At 46.2% G+C, this 19363-nt stretch overlaps 1 protein-coding gene across 9 annotated transcripts in view; it reads right to left on the bottom strand.

Moving 5' to 3' along the window:
- SPO11 (SPO11 initiator of meiotic double strand breaks) overlaps positions 1-19363 on the bottom strand; it is a 308074-nt gene that overhangs the window by 47860 nt on the left and 240851 nt on the right. For all 9 annotated transcript variants that reach the window (XM_063963476.1, XM_063963477.1, XM_063963475.1 and 6 more), the window contains 3 exons: positions 16248-16336; positions 2802-2868; positions 1700-1808 (listed from right to left, as the gene is read on the bottom strand). In XM_063963476.1, coding sequence (XP_063819546.1) covers positions 1700-1808; positions 2802-2868; positions 16248-16336 — 265 coding nt within the window. The remainder of the gene's footprint in view (positions 1-1699; positions 1809-2801; positions 2869-16247; positions 16337-19363) is intronic.

The raw sequence follows: 19363 nt of genomic DNA, 5'->3' as shown, positions 1-19363 counted from the left end.
AGCCTCTATATGCGCTTTAAGGGTCTACATCATGGATTTGTAGTGGTAACTGACAGTATGGGGGCTGTGGATTATAAACAGTCAGAGACACAGGGGAATCAGCTGTGTGTTAAGGAATTAGTTAGTCATTGGGTGGAGGCATGTAAGTGTGTTTCATTGTAGGGGTGGGTGTGATTGATACCAGTTACTGTCTGATGACGAGTTTGCTGGACTATAGGCCCGATTCAGACCTGATCGCTGTTGTGCAAATTTGTACAGCGACTGATTATCGAATGACTGTGCATGAGTATGCACCGCAATGCGCAGGCGCAATGCTAAACAGCGACAGGATGGTGCAAAAATTTTGATCGTAAGGCGTTCGCAAGGTGATTCACAGGAAGAGGCATTTGTGGGTGGTAACTGGACGTTTTTAGGGAGTGTCAGGAAAAACACAGGCGTTCCTAAGCGTTTTCGGGGAGGGTGTGTTACGTCAGCTGCAGCCCCGATCAGCCTGTTTGTATCGCACTGTAGGAGTAAATCTTGGGCTACGCACAGATTGAAAAAAGCATTCGATAGTGAGTGAGTTGCGAACAGATTTGCAGCTGTCCGCTGTGTGGCGGAATTTTCACACGGCGTACACATGCATTCACACACTTCCACGGGGTGGGTTTTCACTCTCCCTGGGCAGCGATTATCTGACCGCAGACCTCTGCAAATTTTCATCACAGCGATCAGGTCTGAATTAGGCCCCAAAGTAAGAGACAGGGTCAGAGTTTTGGATATTTTGCAGTTTGGTGCTAGACAAACATGCTGTCTGTTTTGCCATCTTGACAAATATGTTCAGCATATCAGTGTGAGGCAGTGCCGTAACTAGGAATTTTAGCGCTGTGTGCAAGAAACGGCATTGGCGCCCACTCCCGCCCATGCAAGACAGGGGCAGTGCGCGCCGCAGGCGCGTGAAAAATAAATAGGGGTGTGGCTTCATGGGGAAGGGGCGTGGCCACAAAATAATACCAATTCATACTACGGTGCACAGTAGTCTCCATTATTCAAATTACACTGCACAGTAGTGCCACTACACCAGGTAGAGCCCCTTTTTACACATTACGGCAGACAGCGTCCCCCTTTATACACTTTACGGCAGACAGCGTCCCCCTTTTTACACATTACGGTAGACAGCGCCCCCCTTTTTACACATAACGGCAGACAGCGTCCCCCTTTTTACACATTGTGGCATACAGAAGAGAGAGAGAAAGAGAGAGAGAAAGAGAAAGAGAGAGAAAGAAAGAAAGAGAGAGAGACACTTACCATCTCTCCCCGCCAGCAGTCAGGCTCCTCGTGCTGGCAGATCCTGGGCAGCCACAGGGGAGAAGGAGGAGGAGGGAGGGGGACTGGAGCCGCAGCAGCACTATGTCATTGGTAGAGGCGCCGCTGCTGCAGTCCCCTCTCCTTGCGCATTGGCTGCCCGCCGCTGTGAATGCTGGGCATTCGCAGCAGTGTGGGGTGGCAAAAAAATCTGGAACTAAAGAAAACTAAAGCACATGATGTGTAGTGCAGATATCAGGACCCTCCAGTCACAGAAATATCAATACGTTTGTTGGTTCACCCAAACAAATTGCATAGTGTGTACCTAGCTTAAGTTTGCTTCAGAATGTAGTTAATGCAATTTTGCTTAGTATGCTGCATATCTTAGAAATAGTCATTATAAATGAGAGCTTACAATGTGTAACCTTCCCCTTGGGATCTTTAGCATGCAGGAAATATCAGTGACGATGTTGTCCACTACGCTCTGACTCCCATAAAGCTGAACATTTTCATAATAAATATCCCTGTGGCAAAAGATATGTAATTAATATCAATAAATGACTTCTTACTTTTGTCTCTTCCTCCCTGACTCTGTGTTATGCTGCTCACACATGTGCGAATATGGTCACCCAAATTGAGCTGGCCAAACTTCTCAGTTGACCAACAATACTGCAATAGATTTTCTCAGTCTTATCCAAGAAAGTTTGGCAACCGCATGTCCACAATAAATGGGCTGAATTAAATGCAATCGATGGTACTGACAACCAATAACCAAAGCCCTATACAGGTTGAGTATCCCTTATCCAAAATGCTTGGGACCAGAGGTATTTTGGATATGGGATTTTTCCGTATTTTGGAATAATTAAATACCATAAAGAGATATCATGGTGATGGGACCTAAGTCTAAGCACAGAATGCATTTATGTTTCATATACACCTTATACACACAGCCTGAAGGTCATTTTAGCCAATATTTTTTATAACTTTGTGCATTAAACAAAGTGTGTCTACATTCACACAATTAATTTATGTTTCATATACACCTTATACACACAGCCTGAAGGTCATTTAATACAATATTATTAATAACTTTGTGTATTAAACAAAGTTTGTGTACATTGAGCCATCAAAAAACAAAGGTTTTACTATCTCACTCTCACTCAAAAAAGTCCGTATTTCGGAATATTCCGTATTTCGGAATATTTGGATATGGGATACTCAACCTGTAATTGCTTGACCTATCACAGATCTGGTTGTTTGAGGTCCCTGCTGGACAAGGACAACTACATGTGGCTAGCATTAGGAGATTTAGCTAAACCTAGGCCTAGCATGGCATGTAGTGACAGACTTCAAAACAACTTGATTTATTTTTGGTCTGTCCTGCAAAAATAGACAAAAGAGCTGATTATTATAATCAATAGACTGAACGTAGTGTAGGACAGTGCACAGCGAATGGATGTATAATAGCATGGGAGCACAAGACTGCTTCACGTAAACTGCTCTATAATAACACTTACCTCTTGGTGGCATATGAATCAGTCTGCACCAGTTTGTAGATTACAGATAAGATTTTCATTGTCAGGGCTGAGGGTGGAAGTTGTATTTTAGAAATAATTAATTAATGCACTCCTTATAATAATGTTATGTCAGAAGGTCTATAAAGAGGATACATTGTCTGCATAACAAAAGTTATCTGGAAACACTACAAGAGCTGAACATGTTCAGATAAGAAAATAGGGGTCTATGTACTAAGCCTTGGTAAGTGATAAAGTGGACAGAGATAAAGTACCAGCCAATCAGCTCTTAACTGCTATGTTACAGGCTGTGTTTGAAAAATGACAGTCAGGAGCAGGTTGGTTAATTAGTAGTTAATTTTTGGCGGGTGCCAATTAACCTACCAGTATATTTTTGTATTGTTGAAGGAAACCAGAGCACCCTGAGGAAACCCATGAAAGCACGGGGAGAATATACAAACTCCACACAGTTAGGACCATGGTGGGAATAGAGCTGTGACCTCAGTGCCGTCAGGTAGAAACATTCATATAGCAATTTTATATTTTATAGATTTCAGGTACGCATCACATTTATGATTATTTTGAAATATGTAAGTCAAACTTACATATAAACTAAACATTTATGACTTATGTTATTTTCTGTGATTTCCTGCCTTGTAAAAGTAAGTGGTCTTTCATGTAAAGAACATATTTATTGAATCCCTTATATGAAAAACGAGATTAATGGTAAGAAATTACCGTTGTTAAATCTCTTTCTGCGAGGTACACTGGGTTCCACAGGGAATAACATCGGGATGTAGAGTAGGATCTTGATCCGAGGCACCAACAGGCTAAAAGCTTTGACTGTTCCCAGGATGCATAGCGCCGCCTCTATAACCCCGCCTCTGTGCACAGAAGCTCAGTTTTGTTAACCAGTCCAATGCAGTAGCAGGTAAAAGAGACGACAACCGTTATTAGCCACGGACAACCACATTCTCACGACAGGAGAAGGTATCAGCGGCTAATGCCATACAAACCCAAAGAAGCTAAGTGCATCAGGGTGGGCGCCCTGTGGAACCCAGTGTACCTCACAGAAAGAGATTTAACAACTGTAAGTTCTTATCATAAATCTTGTTTTCTGCAGTGGGGTACACTGGGTTCCACAGGGAATAACATCGGGGATGTCCTAAAGCAGTTCCTCAAGGGAGGGGATGCACTGTAGCGGCCACAAGAACCCGGTGTCCAAAGGAAGCATCCTGGGAGGCGGATGTATCGAAGGTATAGAACCTTATGAACGTGTTCACTGAGGACCACGTAGCCGCCTTGCACAATTGTTCAAGGGTCGCACCACGTCGGGCCGCCCAAGAAGGTCCAACAGACTGAGTAGAATGGGCCTTGATAGTAGCAGGAACTGGACGTCCAGCCTGTACATAAGCATGTGCAATCACCATTCTAATCCACCTGGCCAGGGTCTGCTTGTGAGCAGGCTAACCACATTTGTGAAAACCAAACAGTACAAAGAGAGAATCAGACTTCCTAATGGGAGCTGTCCTCTTTACATAGATACGGAGAGCCCATACCACATCCAAAGACCGCTCTCTGGAAGACAATTCAGGAGAGACAAAGGCCGGAACCACCATCTCCTGATTAAGGTGGAAAGAAGACACAACCTTAGGTAGGTACCCGGTACGTGTCCTAAGAACTGCCCGGTCACGGTGAAAAATCAGATAGGGGGACCTACAAGACAAGGCACCCAAATCCGACACCCATCTAGCAGAGGCAATAGCCAGTAGAAACAATACCTTAAGAGAAAGCCACTTAAGGTCTGCTGATTTAAGAGGCTCAAATGGAGACCCTTGTAATGCCTCCAGAACCACAGACAAATCCCAAGGAGCCACAGGCGGGACATAAGGAGGTTGAATCCGTAAAACACCCTGAGTGAATGTATGAACATCAGGTAGAGTCACAATTTTTCTCTGAAACCAAACCGACAAGGCAGAAATATGAACTTTGATGGAGGCCAGACGAAGGCCCAAGTCCAGGCCATGTTGCAGAAAGGCCAAAAGTTTGGCCGTACTAAACTTGTAAGCGTCATGATTGTTAGATGCGCACCAAGCAAAGTAAGAATTCCAGACCCTATGGTAAATCCGGGCAGAAGCCGGTTCCCGGGCCTTCAACATAGTTTGAATGACCGCCTCAGAAAAACCTTTGGCCCTTAGGACCGAAGCTTCAAGAGCCACACCTTCAAAGCCAACCGGGCCAAATCCTAATATACATAAGGGCCCTGAACGAGGAGATATGGGCTCTGCGGAAGTAGAAGGGGACACAGAAGGTCTGAGAACCAATGCCGTCTGGGCCACGCTGGGGCAATCAGAAGCAGGAGTCTTCCTTCTTGCTTGAACTTCCTTAATACCCTGGGCAGAAGTGACACCGGAGGGAACACGTAGGGCAGCCGCAAGTTCCATGGAATTGCCAGTGCGTCCATGAACGCTGCTTGAGGATCCCTTGTTCTTGCTCCGAAGACCGGAACCCTGTGATTGTGTCGAGACGCTATCAGGTCCACATCTGGGAGGCCCCACTTGTCCACTAGGAGTTAAAATACTTCTGGATGGAGGCTCCATTCTCCGGCGTGTATGTCCTGACGACTGAGGAAGTCCGCTTCCCAGTTTAGGACCCCCGGAATGAACACTGCCGGTATGGCCGGTAGATGGCATTCTGCCCACTGAAGAATCCTTGATACTTCCCTCATTGCCATGCGGCTTCGAGTGCCGTCTTGATGATTTATGTACGCCACTGTGGTGGCGTTGTCCGACTGTACTTGAACAGGTCTGTTCTGTACTAAATGCTGGGCCAAGTTCAGTGCATTGAACACTGCCCGCAGTTCCAGAATGTTTATCGGGAGGAGAGACTCCTCCCTGGTCCACTGACCCTGAAGGGAGAGTTGCTCCAACACCGACCCCCAACCTCTCAGACTGGCATCCGTAGTCAGAAGGACCCAGTTGGAGATCCAGAAGGGACAACCCCTGCTCAAACGTTGGTCCTGCAGCCACCAACTCAGTGACAGACGGACCTTCGGAGATCATGTGAGACCTGATCCGGTGAGGCAGGCTGTCCCACTTGGCAAGAATTAGTTTCTGCAGAGGGCGGAAATGGAATTGAGCGTACTCCACCATGTCGAAAGCAGACACCATGAGACTTAGCACTTGCATTGCGGAGTGTATCGACACTTGCGGACGAGATTGGAAGCATCGAATCCTGTCCTGAAGTTTCAGGACCTTCTCCTGAGACAAGAACAACCGCTGGTTGTGAGTGTCCAACAACGCCCCAGGTGCACCATGCTCTGAGCAGGGACCAGGGAAGATTTCTTCCAGTTGATGAGCCACCCGTGGGCTTGCAGAAACTGGAGCGTCAAATCCAGATGACGAAGGAGAATTTCTTGGGAATTTGCCTGGATCAACAAGTCGTCCAGATACGGGAGGATCCTGACCCCTTGACGGCGGAGTACAGCCGTCATTACCGCCATGACCTTCGTGAAGACTCGCGGAGCCGTGGTCAAACCAAAAGGTAAAGCCCGAAATTGATAATGGAGGTTGCCCACAGCAAACCTCAGGTACTGCTGATGCGACATTGCAATAGGAATATGCAGGTAAGCATCCTGTATGTCCAGGGAGACCATATAATTCCTGGGCTCCAAGGCCAGAACAATAGAGTGAAGAGTTTCCATACGAAACTTGGAGACTCTCACAGATTTGTTCAAGGACTTGAGATTGAGAATGGGCCAAGAGGAGCCATTCAGTAGAAGCCTTGGCCGCCAGAATACCGGCATCAGAAGCCGCCTCCTTAATGTAATGAGAGGCTGTAACAATATACGAGAGACATTGTCTAGCACTATCAGAAAAGTTGAAAGTCAGCTCCGCTTCCACCTCCTGAGCCCACACTTCAATAGCTTATGCAGCCCAAGTAACTGCAATAGTGGGCCGATGCACAGCTCCTGCTAGGGTGTAAATCGCCTTTAAGCAACCCTCCACATCCGTCGGCTCTTTCAGATAAGTGACGGTAGTTACAGGTAGAGCTGAGGAAACCACCAGCCGCGCCACTTGCGAATTCACAAGCGGGGTGTTTCCCAATTTTTACTTAGTTCCGCAGCGAGGGGATAGCGAGCCAGCATTTTCTTGTGAGGTGTGAATTTCTTTCCCGGATTTTCCCAGGATTCCTGACGTATGTCAACTAAATGGTCAGAGTGAGGTAAAACTTGTTTAACAACCTTCTGACTTTTAAATCTGTCCGGTTTCTTAGAAGCATCAGGCTCTGGGTCATCAGTAATTTGAAGAATTAGTCTGATAGCCTCCAAAAAGTCAGGAATATCCTCTTGTGAGACAGATTTCCCATCAGAAGTATCTGGATCAGTATCTGTGGGATCAGTATACACGACATCCTCATCAGATGAGGTGTCTGGGACGTGGGTGGATTGTGAGGAAGTAATGGCCTGCTTAGAGGACCCTTTGGTCTTAGGTGGGAGAGAGTTAGATTTCTATTTTGTCAGTGAGTGTTTCAATTGCTGTAACTGAGTTGACACTTGACAGGTGATCTGCCCATGGCGGATTAACCACCGGGACAATATGCGGTTGTACCAGCACGTGAGGTCTCATAGAGGGCGTAAGTCTAGTTACCAGCGTACTTAATAACGTGGAGAAAGTAGCCCAAGGTGGGTCATTATGAACCCCCGTTGCTACGGTCCCACTGGGGGGTAGGGAACCCCCAGAACCTGAACCCCCTGCTGCTATATTGTCCTCTAACGTGTCCACAGCATCTCCACCACGCAATGTGGGATCAGCCACAGCTCCGTCGCCCCTTGTAGCTGACATACCTGTAAGCTCAAATCACGCGCAATTCAGTACAATCTCAGCAGTCTAATAACTTGTCAAGAACCCCCTGTGCAGTGTATTAGCACAAACAGAGAATTCAAAAGGTATATAGTGACTGAAAATCACAGAGAAAAATACTCAACAAGTATATCCTGTGAAACACCTATATTAAATAATAGCCCTGACGCACTTAGCCCCCCAGCAATCTGAGTGAGATACACGGAATGGAAGTCACGCAGCAGCTGTATATGCACACACACACATTCACATGTATAATGCAAAAATTATGACATGAAATAAAACTGGACTGGACTAGCAATACAAAGTAATACTAAGTACAGCTATACAATCAATAGATATATCAATGCACAGTAAATACTGGATGTATATCACAGGGTACTTGTACTACATAACCCTGACTAAATGCACTGTTTCTTAACTAACACTGTCAACAGTGTCCTGTAAAATGCACAGCGCCTGCAGGCTTTGTTTTGCCCAAACAGTCCCAGGATCAGCTCAGCATGTGAAAATGGCGCCCAAACGCTGACAGGGAGTGAGGAAGAGAGAGAGAGATGCAGCTCCAGGGCGGGAACATTTACTCTAAATGGCGCCCAGGGGCTGGGGGAGGGGCTACAGGTCAGAGCCTTATCCCCTTGCTGAACTTCACCACCGGGTACTGTGGGCCATATAAAAACGTTTTTTAGTAAAACCGACCTGTGCCCCTGCCCTGGTGGTCTAGTGCGGTCCCTGTACTCCCACCGGCCGCACCGGATCGCAGTTTCCAGCGGGTCCCACCAGGGGGACCCTCTTACCTCCTCCCTAAGTGCGGCCACGCGATCCAGGAGAGCTGCGGTGGTGTGTGTGCCTGACTGAAGAAAACCGGAGCCTCCGCTGTAAGTACCAGGCAACTAGGACACGGGAGTATACAACGCCGCTGGGGGAGGTGATGGAGCTGCAGCAGGAGATGTCAGAGTGACATATAACACTCACAGTGTCTCTGCTGCAGCCCTAGAAGTCTTCAAAATTCACTTATAAAAGCTCTTCTGAGGTGCCTGTTGTATGCCTGCACTGCATGGCACCAACTACAAAACTGAGCTGCTGTGCACGGAGACGGGGTTATAGAGGAGGCGGCACTATGCATCCTGGGAACAGTCAAAGCTTTTAGCCTGTTGGTGCCTCGGATCAAGATCCTACTCTACACCCCAATGTTATTCCCTGTGGAACCCAGTGTACCCCGCTGCAGAAATGTACAGTAAATTGGATAGGAAGCCTGTCTCCTTTTCTTTGTTACTAGAATCTTGAAAACCGCATCCATCTAACTCATGCTTGTCTTCCCGGAAGAAAATAAAATCCTGCCAGCTGTCCATAACTCTCATTAGGACAGATTCCTCACAGCCCTACTGCAGTGCTATGGGCAGCCCGACAAGCTGCGGTGAAAGCTGTAATGGGAATAGGGAGCTTTCCCACAGTTAGTGAAGGTTCCAATAAAGGTGGAATTTTTATTTAATGAGTGTGTATATACTGTAAATATTCAGGACACTTTAAAAAACAAAATGTGAAGAAGCTGAGATGTTTTACATTGTACATCATACCTCACTGCAAGTATTTAGGATAGTCCTACAAAGTTGGTAAAAATTAAAAAGTCTCTGTTAATAAAAAAAAAAAAAAAAAACAAGGCGCCGAGTCAGACATTTTGGGCTAGATGCATCTTCGCTTGGAAAGTGATAAAATGAAGAGTAAAAAAGTAGCAGCCAATCAGGTCCTAACTACCATGTCACAGGCTGTGTTTGAAAAATGGCATTAGGAGCTGATTGGCTGGTGCTTTTTCACTTCCCATTTTATCACTTTCCAAGCGATGATGCATCTAGCCCTCTGGTTAGAACAAATCAGCTATTCTAAAATGTATCCTGTAAAGATAATAGGGATTATTTGCAAATGTATAAGAATGCATCCTATGGATATATATGTAGAAATGCATACACTGTCAGGACAGCACATACGCAGCAATTTCATGGTGCGCCTGTGCAGACATGTTTTATGCTGCCTTAAATAAGCATGATCAGTTTACACATGTCACAGACTACTATTACATGTGATCATTTATTCTTTTTTTTTTTTTTTTTTTTGGGGGGGGGGGGGGTGAAAACTATTTTTATTAAGAGGAATTAAAGTTAACATGGGGTGAGCAATACATTGCAATATACAGCAAAGTGAAAAATCATTGCTTGAATTATTTTTTATCTTTTTTTTTTTTTTTTCAAATGCTTCTAGTTTTACCCTTATAATTGTATTCAAAGCATGCGATCTATTATACAGACTGCTTGGGACATGGGTTTCCAGGAAACTGGAGCTCCATGTGTAAAGTATCCTAAATTATAAATTACATCTGTGATTTCCTGCGCTAGACCTGGCATCTCCCATAGCCATGTGTAGTATATCAATGCCACTCATGGTAACTGCAGATGTGTTTCTGGAAAGCCAGCATACCATGCAGCATTTTATCCATGCAAATAATACCCCTTTTACACCAAAATCCCTGGTCTGACCCAGGATTTGGAACATGGTTCCAAGCCGGGTCAGACCCGGGACTCCCCCCATTTACACTGCAGTGCCGATTCGGGATATTCCCGGATCGGCACCGTTTACACTACACCCGGGTGCAGTGTTTTGTGGGCCGGCGCTGAGAGATGATGTCATCTCCAAGCGCTGGGAAACACTGCAGAGCGGGACTCCGGAGCGTCTCGCCGGGGGCAAGCATAGCAATCTGGAAGCTGCTGTGCTGCCCCAAGCCTCCGGCGCTTCCAGGCTCCAGACATGGCGCTGCTGTCTGCATAGACGGCATGTGCCATGTCCCCAGCCGCTGCATGGCAGCCGTGAGCCCCAGCCTCCCGACCGCCGGACACCTCGGTACGAGAGGTTTGACCCGGCTTACCCATTTACACCGCCTCCTACCCGGGTCTTACCCGTGTGCAACCCTGCGTATGTGCCGTGTTGGATTCCCGGGAAGTGGACCCGGGGTTTAGGAGAAGGACCCTTTTATACCGCCTGCAGTCCCGGGATTTTGCGCGCTCCCTTGCAAAATCCCGGGATATTTCAGGTGATGTAAAAGGGGTATAAGCCAGACATTAGGCATCCTCAGAAGTCACGTATATCACTTTATGATGTTGTTTTGGCATCATCCCTGAGCAGCTACAGTATTATTATTACTTTTTGTTCTTTCTCGTTTTAAGACATTTCTGGATAACAGCTTTCTGGATAGGAAATCCTGGACCTGTGCATAACTTATGACGGTAAAGGAGACATTTGTAGTTTTGTAACTTTCTAATTTTGATATATTGACTTGCTTCTGAATATTAACATTCTAAAAAGTGTGTCCTCCATGATGTTCCATTTAAGGTCATTGAAAGCTGAAGATAAATAGTGATATTTGTGGCTTCTGAGATCACCTAAATGTCTGGTCTATTTGCACAGTTAAAATTCTGCATGGATTACTGAATCTATAGAAACACCAGGTACATTTTTTCGTAGGCGTGGCCTAATTGCGGTGCTCGTGGTCACAATCCTTATGCAAATGATTATAAAAAACAAATATATTTCAGCGCCTTGCACCACGATTTGGTGGGCGCTATTGTGCCCCTCAGCCAGGGGCAAATCCAGAGGGGCCGCGATCAGTATGATCGTCCCACCCTACACACCCACCCTGCATAGGAAGAAGAGACTTCTGCTAAGCAGCAACAGCCTCCCTGCACCACCACAGCCCAGCCAACACACAAGAGCGTGTGTAGGCTGGAGAAGAAGCTGCTGCTGACAGGTAAAGGGGGCGGGAGGACGGTAGCGGACCAAGGCCCCTCCATTAGGCCGGGGTAATTAGAACCCACTAACACCCCCCTCCCCGTCTCGGCGGCAGTGATCCTTATTCTAAGTCATACTTGCCTACATTGTAAAAATTCTTCCTGGAAGATGTCCAGGGAGGAGCTGCAGCTAGCCAGTGAGAAGGAGGGGGCAGGTGCACATCATTATGCAACATTATGAAAATTCCCATGTTTAGCCCCACCCTCATTTGGCTCTGGGATTTCCCTGTTAGCCTCCTTGTCCTGCCTGCTTCACTAGGAACCATGCAGGATGCGGGAGATGCGGCCACTCTTCCATGGGTGCCGGGGACTGGCAAAAAAAATTGTGAGTCTCCTTGCACTTGCTGCTTTCCATCCCATTTAGCTTCTTTTTATTACTGCCTTCATATTTATTAAATCATTTTTTTCATACATAAGAAAAAAGGGACAGGGCTACAGTAATAAAAAATGGAAGGAAAACACCATATGAAGTCCAAAATTTAGAAATAATCAGCCTGAAACATGTAAAATACAATCATAAATGCCTATATGCACCGAGTACAAGGCAAGATACATATCTGTACATGTACAAGAGGACTAAAAGGCTAAAAAAACAGGAAAAGGCAACCCGCTACTGCTACATCAAAATACTTAAAATAGTGTTATGGATCAATGACATGACAGTCAGAAGGTCAACAATGTTGACACTAAATGGTCGATATGCACAATATCGACATGGTTAAAACTTGTCAACAGGGTCTACAGGTGGACATGGAAATGGTTGACAAATGAAAAGGTCGACATGAGTCTTTTAATGTTTTTTTTTTTGTGTCAAATTGTTCCTTTCAGCATGTGGACCCTGTCAGCGTCCGGAGTCTTACCGGTACGCTGGGGCCGCGGGGCTGGCTTCTCTGGCGGTGTGCGGGCAGCGGCGGAGGTGGACTGCTGCGCCGGGTCTGTGGGCAGCAGTGGCGGCGGTGAGGGGGTCCGCTCGTGGCGGCGGGACGCCGCTACAGCAGATCGCTCTTGCTGAGCCGTTGCTAGGAGACCAGAGGCAGTGAGCAATGTGGCTTTGCAGAAAGGTCTGCATTACTGGGCACCGCCATGTTGGAGACCAAGTTTTAAGCATAGTTCCTGTTTCCTGTTTCTTCCAGCCAATCCAGGGGAAGCTCTCCCTATAAAAGGGGGCTGGTTTAGGACAGGGACGCCAGTGCTTCAAGTTACAACCCTGTTGTAGGTGCTTTAGCCTGTGCTCCCAGAATCCTTGTCGTATTCTGGTTACTCCTGATCCTGCTTGGTCGGTTCTCTATTGCTGCTGCAGTCATGCCCTTCCTAACCTGCTACTGCCTGTGGAAGCGCTCCTGGAAAACCCGGTCCAGTAAGACACTTTGGGCACAGTCAGCCCCGGGTCTTCTGCCTCGTCTTTCAAGCCACACTCCACAGATCTACTTCACCAGCCACGTCTTTGTACCACCGACCACAACCTGCAGATTGTTATCTTCAGCCTCATCCTCCAAACCACAGTCCACAGTCCTTGTCTCCAGCCACGTCTTCAACTACCATCCACAGTTCCACAGTTCATCATCTACAGTCTCGTCTTTCAAATCACAGTCCACAATTCTTTGCCTCCAGCCACGTCTTTTAACCACTATCCACAGTTCCGCAGTTCATTATTCACAACCTCGTCTTTCAAGCCACCGCCTGAAGTTCTTTATCCGCAACTACGTTCTTTAACCATCGTGCTCCAGCCACAGTTCTCTACCTCAGCACTGTACATAATAAATACTATTCATTGACTCTCAACCCCGCCTATGTTCTTCATTGCTCCGTGTCCCATGCGAAGGAACTATATCCAACCCCCTCATCTTGTTCACCCACAGCCAACTACCTCCTCGGGCAAGTCTCAGCTGCCGGATCCTCAAACTTTGCTAGACGTGACAGACCCCCAATTAGTGCACCGTGTCCAATCACATGGGCAAGGTGCCTTGCTTCACTGGGCACAGGTTACTATTTCCGATTGTAGTCCACGTGGATAGTAAAGCATGAAAAAGTCCTGAAAACAGGAAAAATTCCCAAAAACTCATGTCGACCTTTTCATGTGTCGAGTCGACCATCATCATGTCGACCTTTTGTCCATGTTGACCATTTGACTATGTCGACCATATGCATTTCGACCATTTGGTGTCAACCTATTGACTGTTGACCTTTTCACTGTCGACCTTTCATCTGGATATTCAAAATAGAAGCTGCGAAAGAGTAAGTCTGGTCTAGTATTTCAATTTTAGCTCCATCACCTTTAGTGATATATAGATACCAGGAAAGCCATTTCATTACTGAAGAGACTGGCTTCATAGAATATGGAGCTGTTAACGTTTTAATTTTAAAGTTATACTGAATTTTAGTAATAACTTTAGTTAGGGTGGGAGTAATGGGGTATTTCCATAATTGAGCTAATGTAGCTCTGGTGTCAGGGGCGTTTTAACAGAGGAGGGGGCCCCTGTGTAGACCCTGGGTGGGCCCCCTTCCTTACACGGCGCAGTAGTCTCCGGCATTTCCGAACACCAATTTGCAGTGCCCGACGCTGGACTACGGAAAAGTTAGTATTAAAATACGCACACATTGCACCCATTATAGAACCGCCAGTGCCTGGCGTTCAGAGTTAGGGATAGAGGAAGGCCACCAAAGCAGGAGAGCGAGTGCTGGATCAGGCGTAAAAACAGTCCCAAAAATATATATACTGTAGGAGTGCACCTTGCACACCCTGACACCAACAATATTTTGAGCATGATGACCACATTTTATGGAGTTTAACTGGTGTAAGGTAGTGCCAATTAGGTAATTTAAAATGCACAGGCTTGGACTGGGCCACAGGGGTACAGGGGAAACCACCGGTGGGACCTCCTGCCTGGGGGCCCACCTCCTGCTCTAAGGATCAGGTTCTAGACTGTGCACTGGAATTATACATTATACATGTGTTACCTTATACTTATACTTATAATTATACCTTATAATTTTCTACATTGCTGTTATTAATCTGTTATTAATCTGGCACATTATCATGCATGCAGCTGCTTAATTTACTGTATATGTTTATGAAGGGGCCCAATCCTTGCACTCTCTAATGGTTAGTCAAACCAATAAGGTGGCAGGCCACACCCCCTCTGCAGACTGGCCACACCCCTAACATGGGCCCCTACCACTGCATTCCCCCGGTGGGCCCTACATGCCCCAGTCCGACACTGAAAATGCATCTCAATATGGTTAGTACAGTATGAGACGAAGTGTATATGCTTTCCCACTGCAGAGTTGTAAAAGTACGATGTAGATGTGATTCGCTGGTGAGTCATAGATTTAGCAAAAGGTACAATCTTGACATGCTGGTACCAAAAGAAGATATCACCCTGAGTGGAATGGGTGGTCAATTTATTTAAAAGCCGAGGCAGTGGAGAGGAAAGGGCTTGGGCAATTTAGACATGGCACTCAACCAATGTGCAATTTGAGAATATTGAGTAATGGGGAGATAAGAGAAGGATAACAGTGCAATTCCCTGGAGTAGATCCTGCTGGCCACCCAGACCTTTTGAAATCCATATATCAAGGCGCAGAAGGGGTATTATTATTTATTACCAGTTATTTATATAGCGCACACATATTCCGCAGCGCTTTACAGAGAATATTTGCCCATACACATCATTCCCTTCCCCAATGAAGTTTACAATCTATTTTCCCTACCACATATACAAACATTCATGCTATGGTTAATTTTATTTGGAGCCAAATAATCTATCAGTAACTTTTTTGATTATCAGAGGAAACCGGAGTACCCAGAAGAAAAACAACCAAGCGAGGGAGAATATACAAACTCCACACAGTTAGGGCCATGGTCGGAATCGATCCCATGACCTCAGTGCTGTGAGGTAGTAATGCTAACCATTACACCGTCTGTGCTGCCTAATGCTTGGAGGGAAAAATTTCTAGAAAGTCACCCCTAATCAACTTGCAAAAAGGCATGGGAGTCCCATACTTTAAGATGATAGTAAAAAGACAGTGTTTAGGTAAGCAAGTCTACAGCTGGGAGTCCCGCCAGTGTAACCCTTTCAAGGTCAACCCAAGGTTTAATCCCAAGTAGCAAAAAAAATATTTAAATTGTGCCATAATACATACAAATTGGTAAAGAGGGAGATCTGGGAGTTTAAGCCCTCCATGCCTTTTAAGTAATGTCATCTTGTGGGCTGCCAAACTAGGTGGCTTAGGTTTCCAGACATAGCATAAGTTTTTTTAATTTGTGCTAAATAATGGTCCGGAAAAATCTAGGTAATAGTTCTAAACAAGTACATCAATTTGGGGAGAAGCGTCATTTTAAAGGAGGCTGCAGTATATGGCCCAACCATGAAATCACATGTGGGCCCCAAATATCAATAAGGGCAGAAAACTGTTGTTTTTTTTGTTTTTTTTTAAAGGGTTGTGCATTATCCATAAGAGTCATTACTAAAATATTGTAACTCTTAAATTCACCTGAACATCCTTTACCCATTATTCTAAGAAAATCCTGCAAAAAAACAAAATAAAAAAACCCACAAAAAACAAAACAAACAAGATGAAAAAACAATAAACAATCACCATCTTCCCACATACAGTATTTGGTAAGATCTAAAAGTGATTAGAACACTAGCAAATGCATACATGCACCTAATACAGTTGGTAGTTTGTAAGTGCCCATCATTCGCACTGTAGCACTGGTATGAGTGAATGGATATACTTTTTTAGCACTCTTACCAAACCGTTGTGTGGATTTGGGGCAACCACTCCTCACTTTCCGAGTAGGGCAATTTTTTACCATCTGCAGTCCAACCATACTGTTAAATCTGGAAGACAACAATACTCAACTAAATGCCCATCACAGATATAGTATACTGGTAATAGAACTGTAAAGCCACATACCACAATCAGGGAATTCAAGCCCTTTTTTTTTTTTTGCATCAAAGCATAGTTGAAATAAAAATAAGATTTTAAACCTACCGGTAAATCTTTTTCTCGTAGTCCGTAGAGGATGCTGGGGACTCCATAAGGACCATGGGGATAGACGGGCTCCGCAGGAGACCTGGGCACTTTAAGAAAGACTTTAGGTCTGGGTGTGCACTGGCTCCTCCCTCTATGCCCCTCCTCTAGACCTCAGTTAGAGAAACTGTGCCCAGAGGAGATGGACAATACGAGGAAAGGATTTTTGTTAATCCAAAGGCAAGATTCATACCAGCCACACCAATCACACCGTATAACTTGTGTATCTATTAAAGAGTTAACAGTATGAAAAAACAACGTAGCATCAGTCCAACCTGATGAAACTATAACATAACCCTTATGTAAGCAAAACTATATACAAGTCTCGCAGAAGTAGTCCGCACTTGGGACGGGCGCCCAGCATCCTCTACGGACTAAGAGAAAAAGATTTACCGGTAGGTTTAAAATCTTATTTTCTCTATCGTCCTTGAGGATGCTGGGGACTCCGTAAGGACCATGGGGATTATACCAAAGCTTCCAAACGGGCGGGAGAGTGCGGATGACTCTGCAGCACTGAATGAGCAAACCTTAGGTCCTCCTCAGCCAGGGTATCAAACTTATAGAACTTTGCAAAGGTGTTTGAACCCGACCAAGTAGCAGCTCGGCACAGTTGTAGTGCCGAGACCCCTCGGGCAGCCGCCCAAGACGAGCCCACCTTCCTAGTCGAATGGGCCTTGACCGATTTTGGTAACGGCAATCCAGCCGTAGAATGCGCCTGCTGAATCGTATTGCAGATCCAGCGAGCAATAGTCTGCTTCGAAGCACGGGTGCCAACCTTGTTGGCTGCATATAGGACAAACAGTGCTTCTGTTTTCCTGACTCTAGCCGTTCTGGCCACATAAATGATCAAAGCCCTGACTACATCAAGGGACTCGGAATCCTCCAAATCTCGTGTAGCCACAGGCACCACAATAGGTTGGTTCATATGAAAAGATGACACCACCTTAGGCAAGAATTGAGGACGGGTCCGCAATTCCGCCCTATCCATATGGAAAACCAGATAGGGGCTTTTATGAGACAAAGCCGCCAATTCCGACACTCGCCTAGCGGAAGCCAAGGCTAATAACATGACCACCTTCCAAGTGAGATATTTTAACTCCACCGTTTGAAGTGGTTCAAACCAGTGCGACTTAAGGAAACTCAACACCACGTTAAGGTCCCAAGGCGCCACCGGAGGTATAAAAGGAGGCTGAATATGCAGCACTCCCTTCACAAAAGTCTGTACTTCTGGGAGAGAAGCCAATTCTTTTTGAAATAAAATGGATAAGGCCGAAATCTGAACCTTAATGGATCCTAATTTTAGGCCCAAATTCACTCCAGCCTGTAGGAAGTGAAGGAAACGGCCCAGATGGAATTCTTCCGTTGGAGCATTCCTGGCCTCACACCAAGAAACATATTTTCGCCATATAATGTTTCGCTGTCACGTCTTTCCTAGCCTTTATCAGAGTAGGAATGACCTCATCCGGAATGTCCTTTTCCGCTACGATCCGGCGTTCAACCGCCATGCCATCAAACGCAGCCGCGGTAAGTCTTGGAACAGACAGGGCCCCTGTTGCAACAGGTCCTGTCGCAGAGGAAGAGGCCACGGCTCTCCCGTGAGCATTTCCAGCAGATCCGGATACCAGGCCCTTCGTGGCCAATCTGGAACAATGAGAATTGTTCTCTCTCCTCTTTTTCTTATTATTCTCAACACCTTGGGTATGAGAGGAAGAGGAGGAAACACATAGACCGACTGGAACACCCACGGTGTCACTAGGGCGTCTACTGCTACCGCATGAGGGTCTTTTGATCTGGCGCAATACCTCTGTGGCTTTTTGTTGAGGCGGGACGCCATCATATCTATCTGGGGCAGTCCCCACTGACTTGCCATCTGTGCGAAGACTTCCTGATGAAGTCCCCACTCTCCTGGATGCAGGTCGTGTCTGCTGAGGAAGGCTGCTTCCCAGTTGTCCACTCCCGGAATGAACACTGCTGACAGTGCGCTTACATGATTTTCCGCCCAGCGAAGAATCCTGGTGGCTTCCGCCATTGCCACTCTGCTCCTTGTGCCGCCTTGGCGGTTTACATGAGCCACTGCGGTGATGTTGTCTGACTGGATCAGAACTGGTTGGTCGCGAAGTAAGTTCTCCGCTTGACGTAGGGCGTTGTATATGGCTCTCAGTTCCAGGATGTTGATGTGAAGACAAGTCTCTTGACTTGTCCAAAGTCCTTGGAAGTTTCTTCCCTGTGTGACTGCTCCCCACCCTCTGAGGCTCGCGTCCGTGGTCACCAGGATCCAATCCTGAATGCCGAACCTGCGTCCTTCCAAAAGGTGAGCACTCTGCAGCCACCACAGGAGAGATACCCTGGCCCTGGGGGACAGGGTGATCCGCTGATGAATTTGTAGATGTGACCCGGACCACTTGTCCAATAGGTCCCATTGGAAAGTCCTTGCATGGAACCTGCCGAAGGGAATGGCTTCGTATGTTGCCACCATTTTTCCCAGGACTTGAGTGCAATGATGCACAGACACTTGTTTTGGCTTCAATGGGTTCTTGACTAGAGTCATGAGTTCCTGAGCTTTTTCTATCGGGAGAAAAACCCTTTTCTGGTCTGTATCCAGAATCATGCCCAGGAAGGTCAGACGAGTCGTAGGAACCAGCTGTGACTTCGGGATATTGAGAATCCAGCCGTGTTGCTGTAACACCTTCAATGAAAGTGACACGCTGTTCAGTAACTTCTCTCGTGATCTCGCTTTTATGAGGAGATCGTCCAAGTATGGGATAATTGTGACACCCTGCTTGCACAGGAGCACCATCATTTCCGCCATTACCTTGGTGAAAATCCTCGGGGCC

This window comes from Pseudophryne corroboree, chromosome 3, assembly GCF_028390025.1.
Source record: "Pseudophryne corroboree isolate aPseCor3 chromosome 3, aPseCor3.hap2, whole genome shotgun sequence".
Taxonomy (NCBI): Eukaryota; Metazoa; Chordata; class Amphibia; order Anura; family Myobatrachidae; genus Pseudophryne; species Pseudophryne corroboree.
The sequence above is the reverse complement of the archived record's forward strand: the minus strand, read 5'-3'. Positions and strand labels throughout refer to the sequence as shown.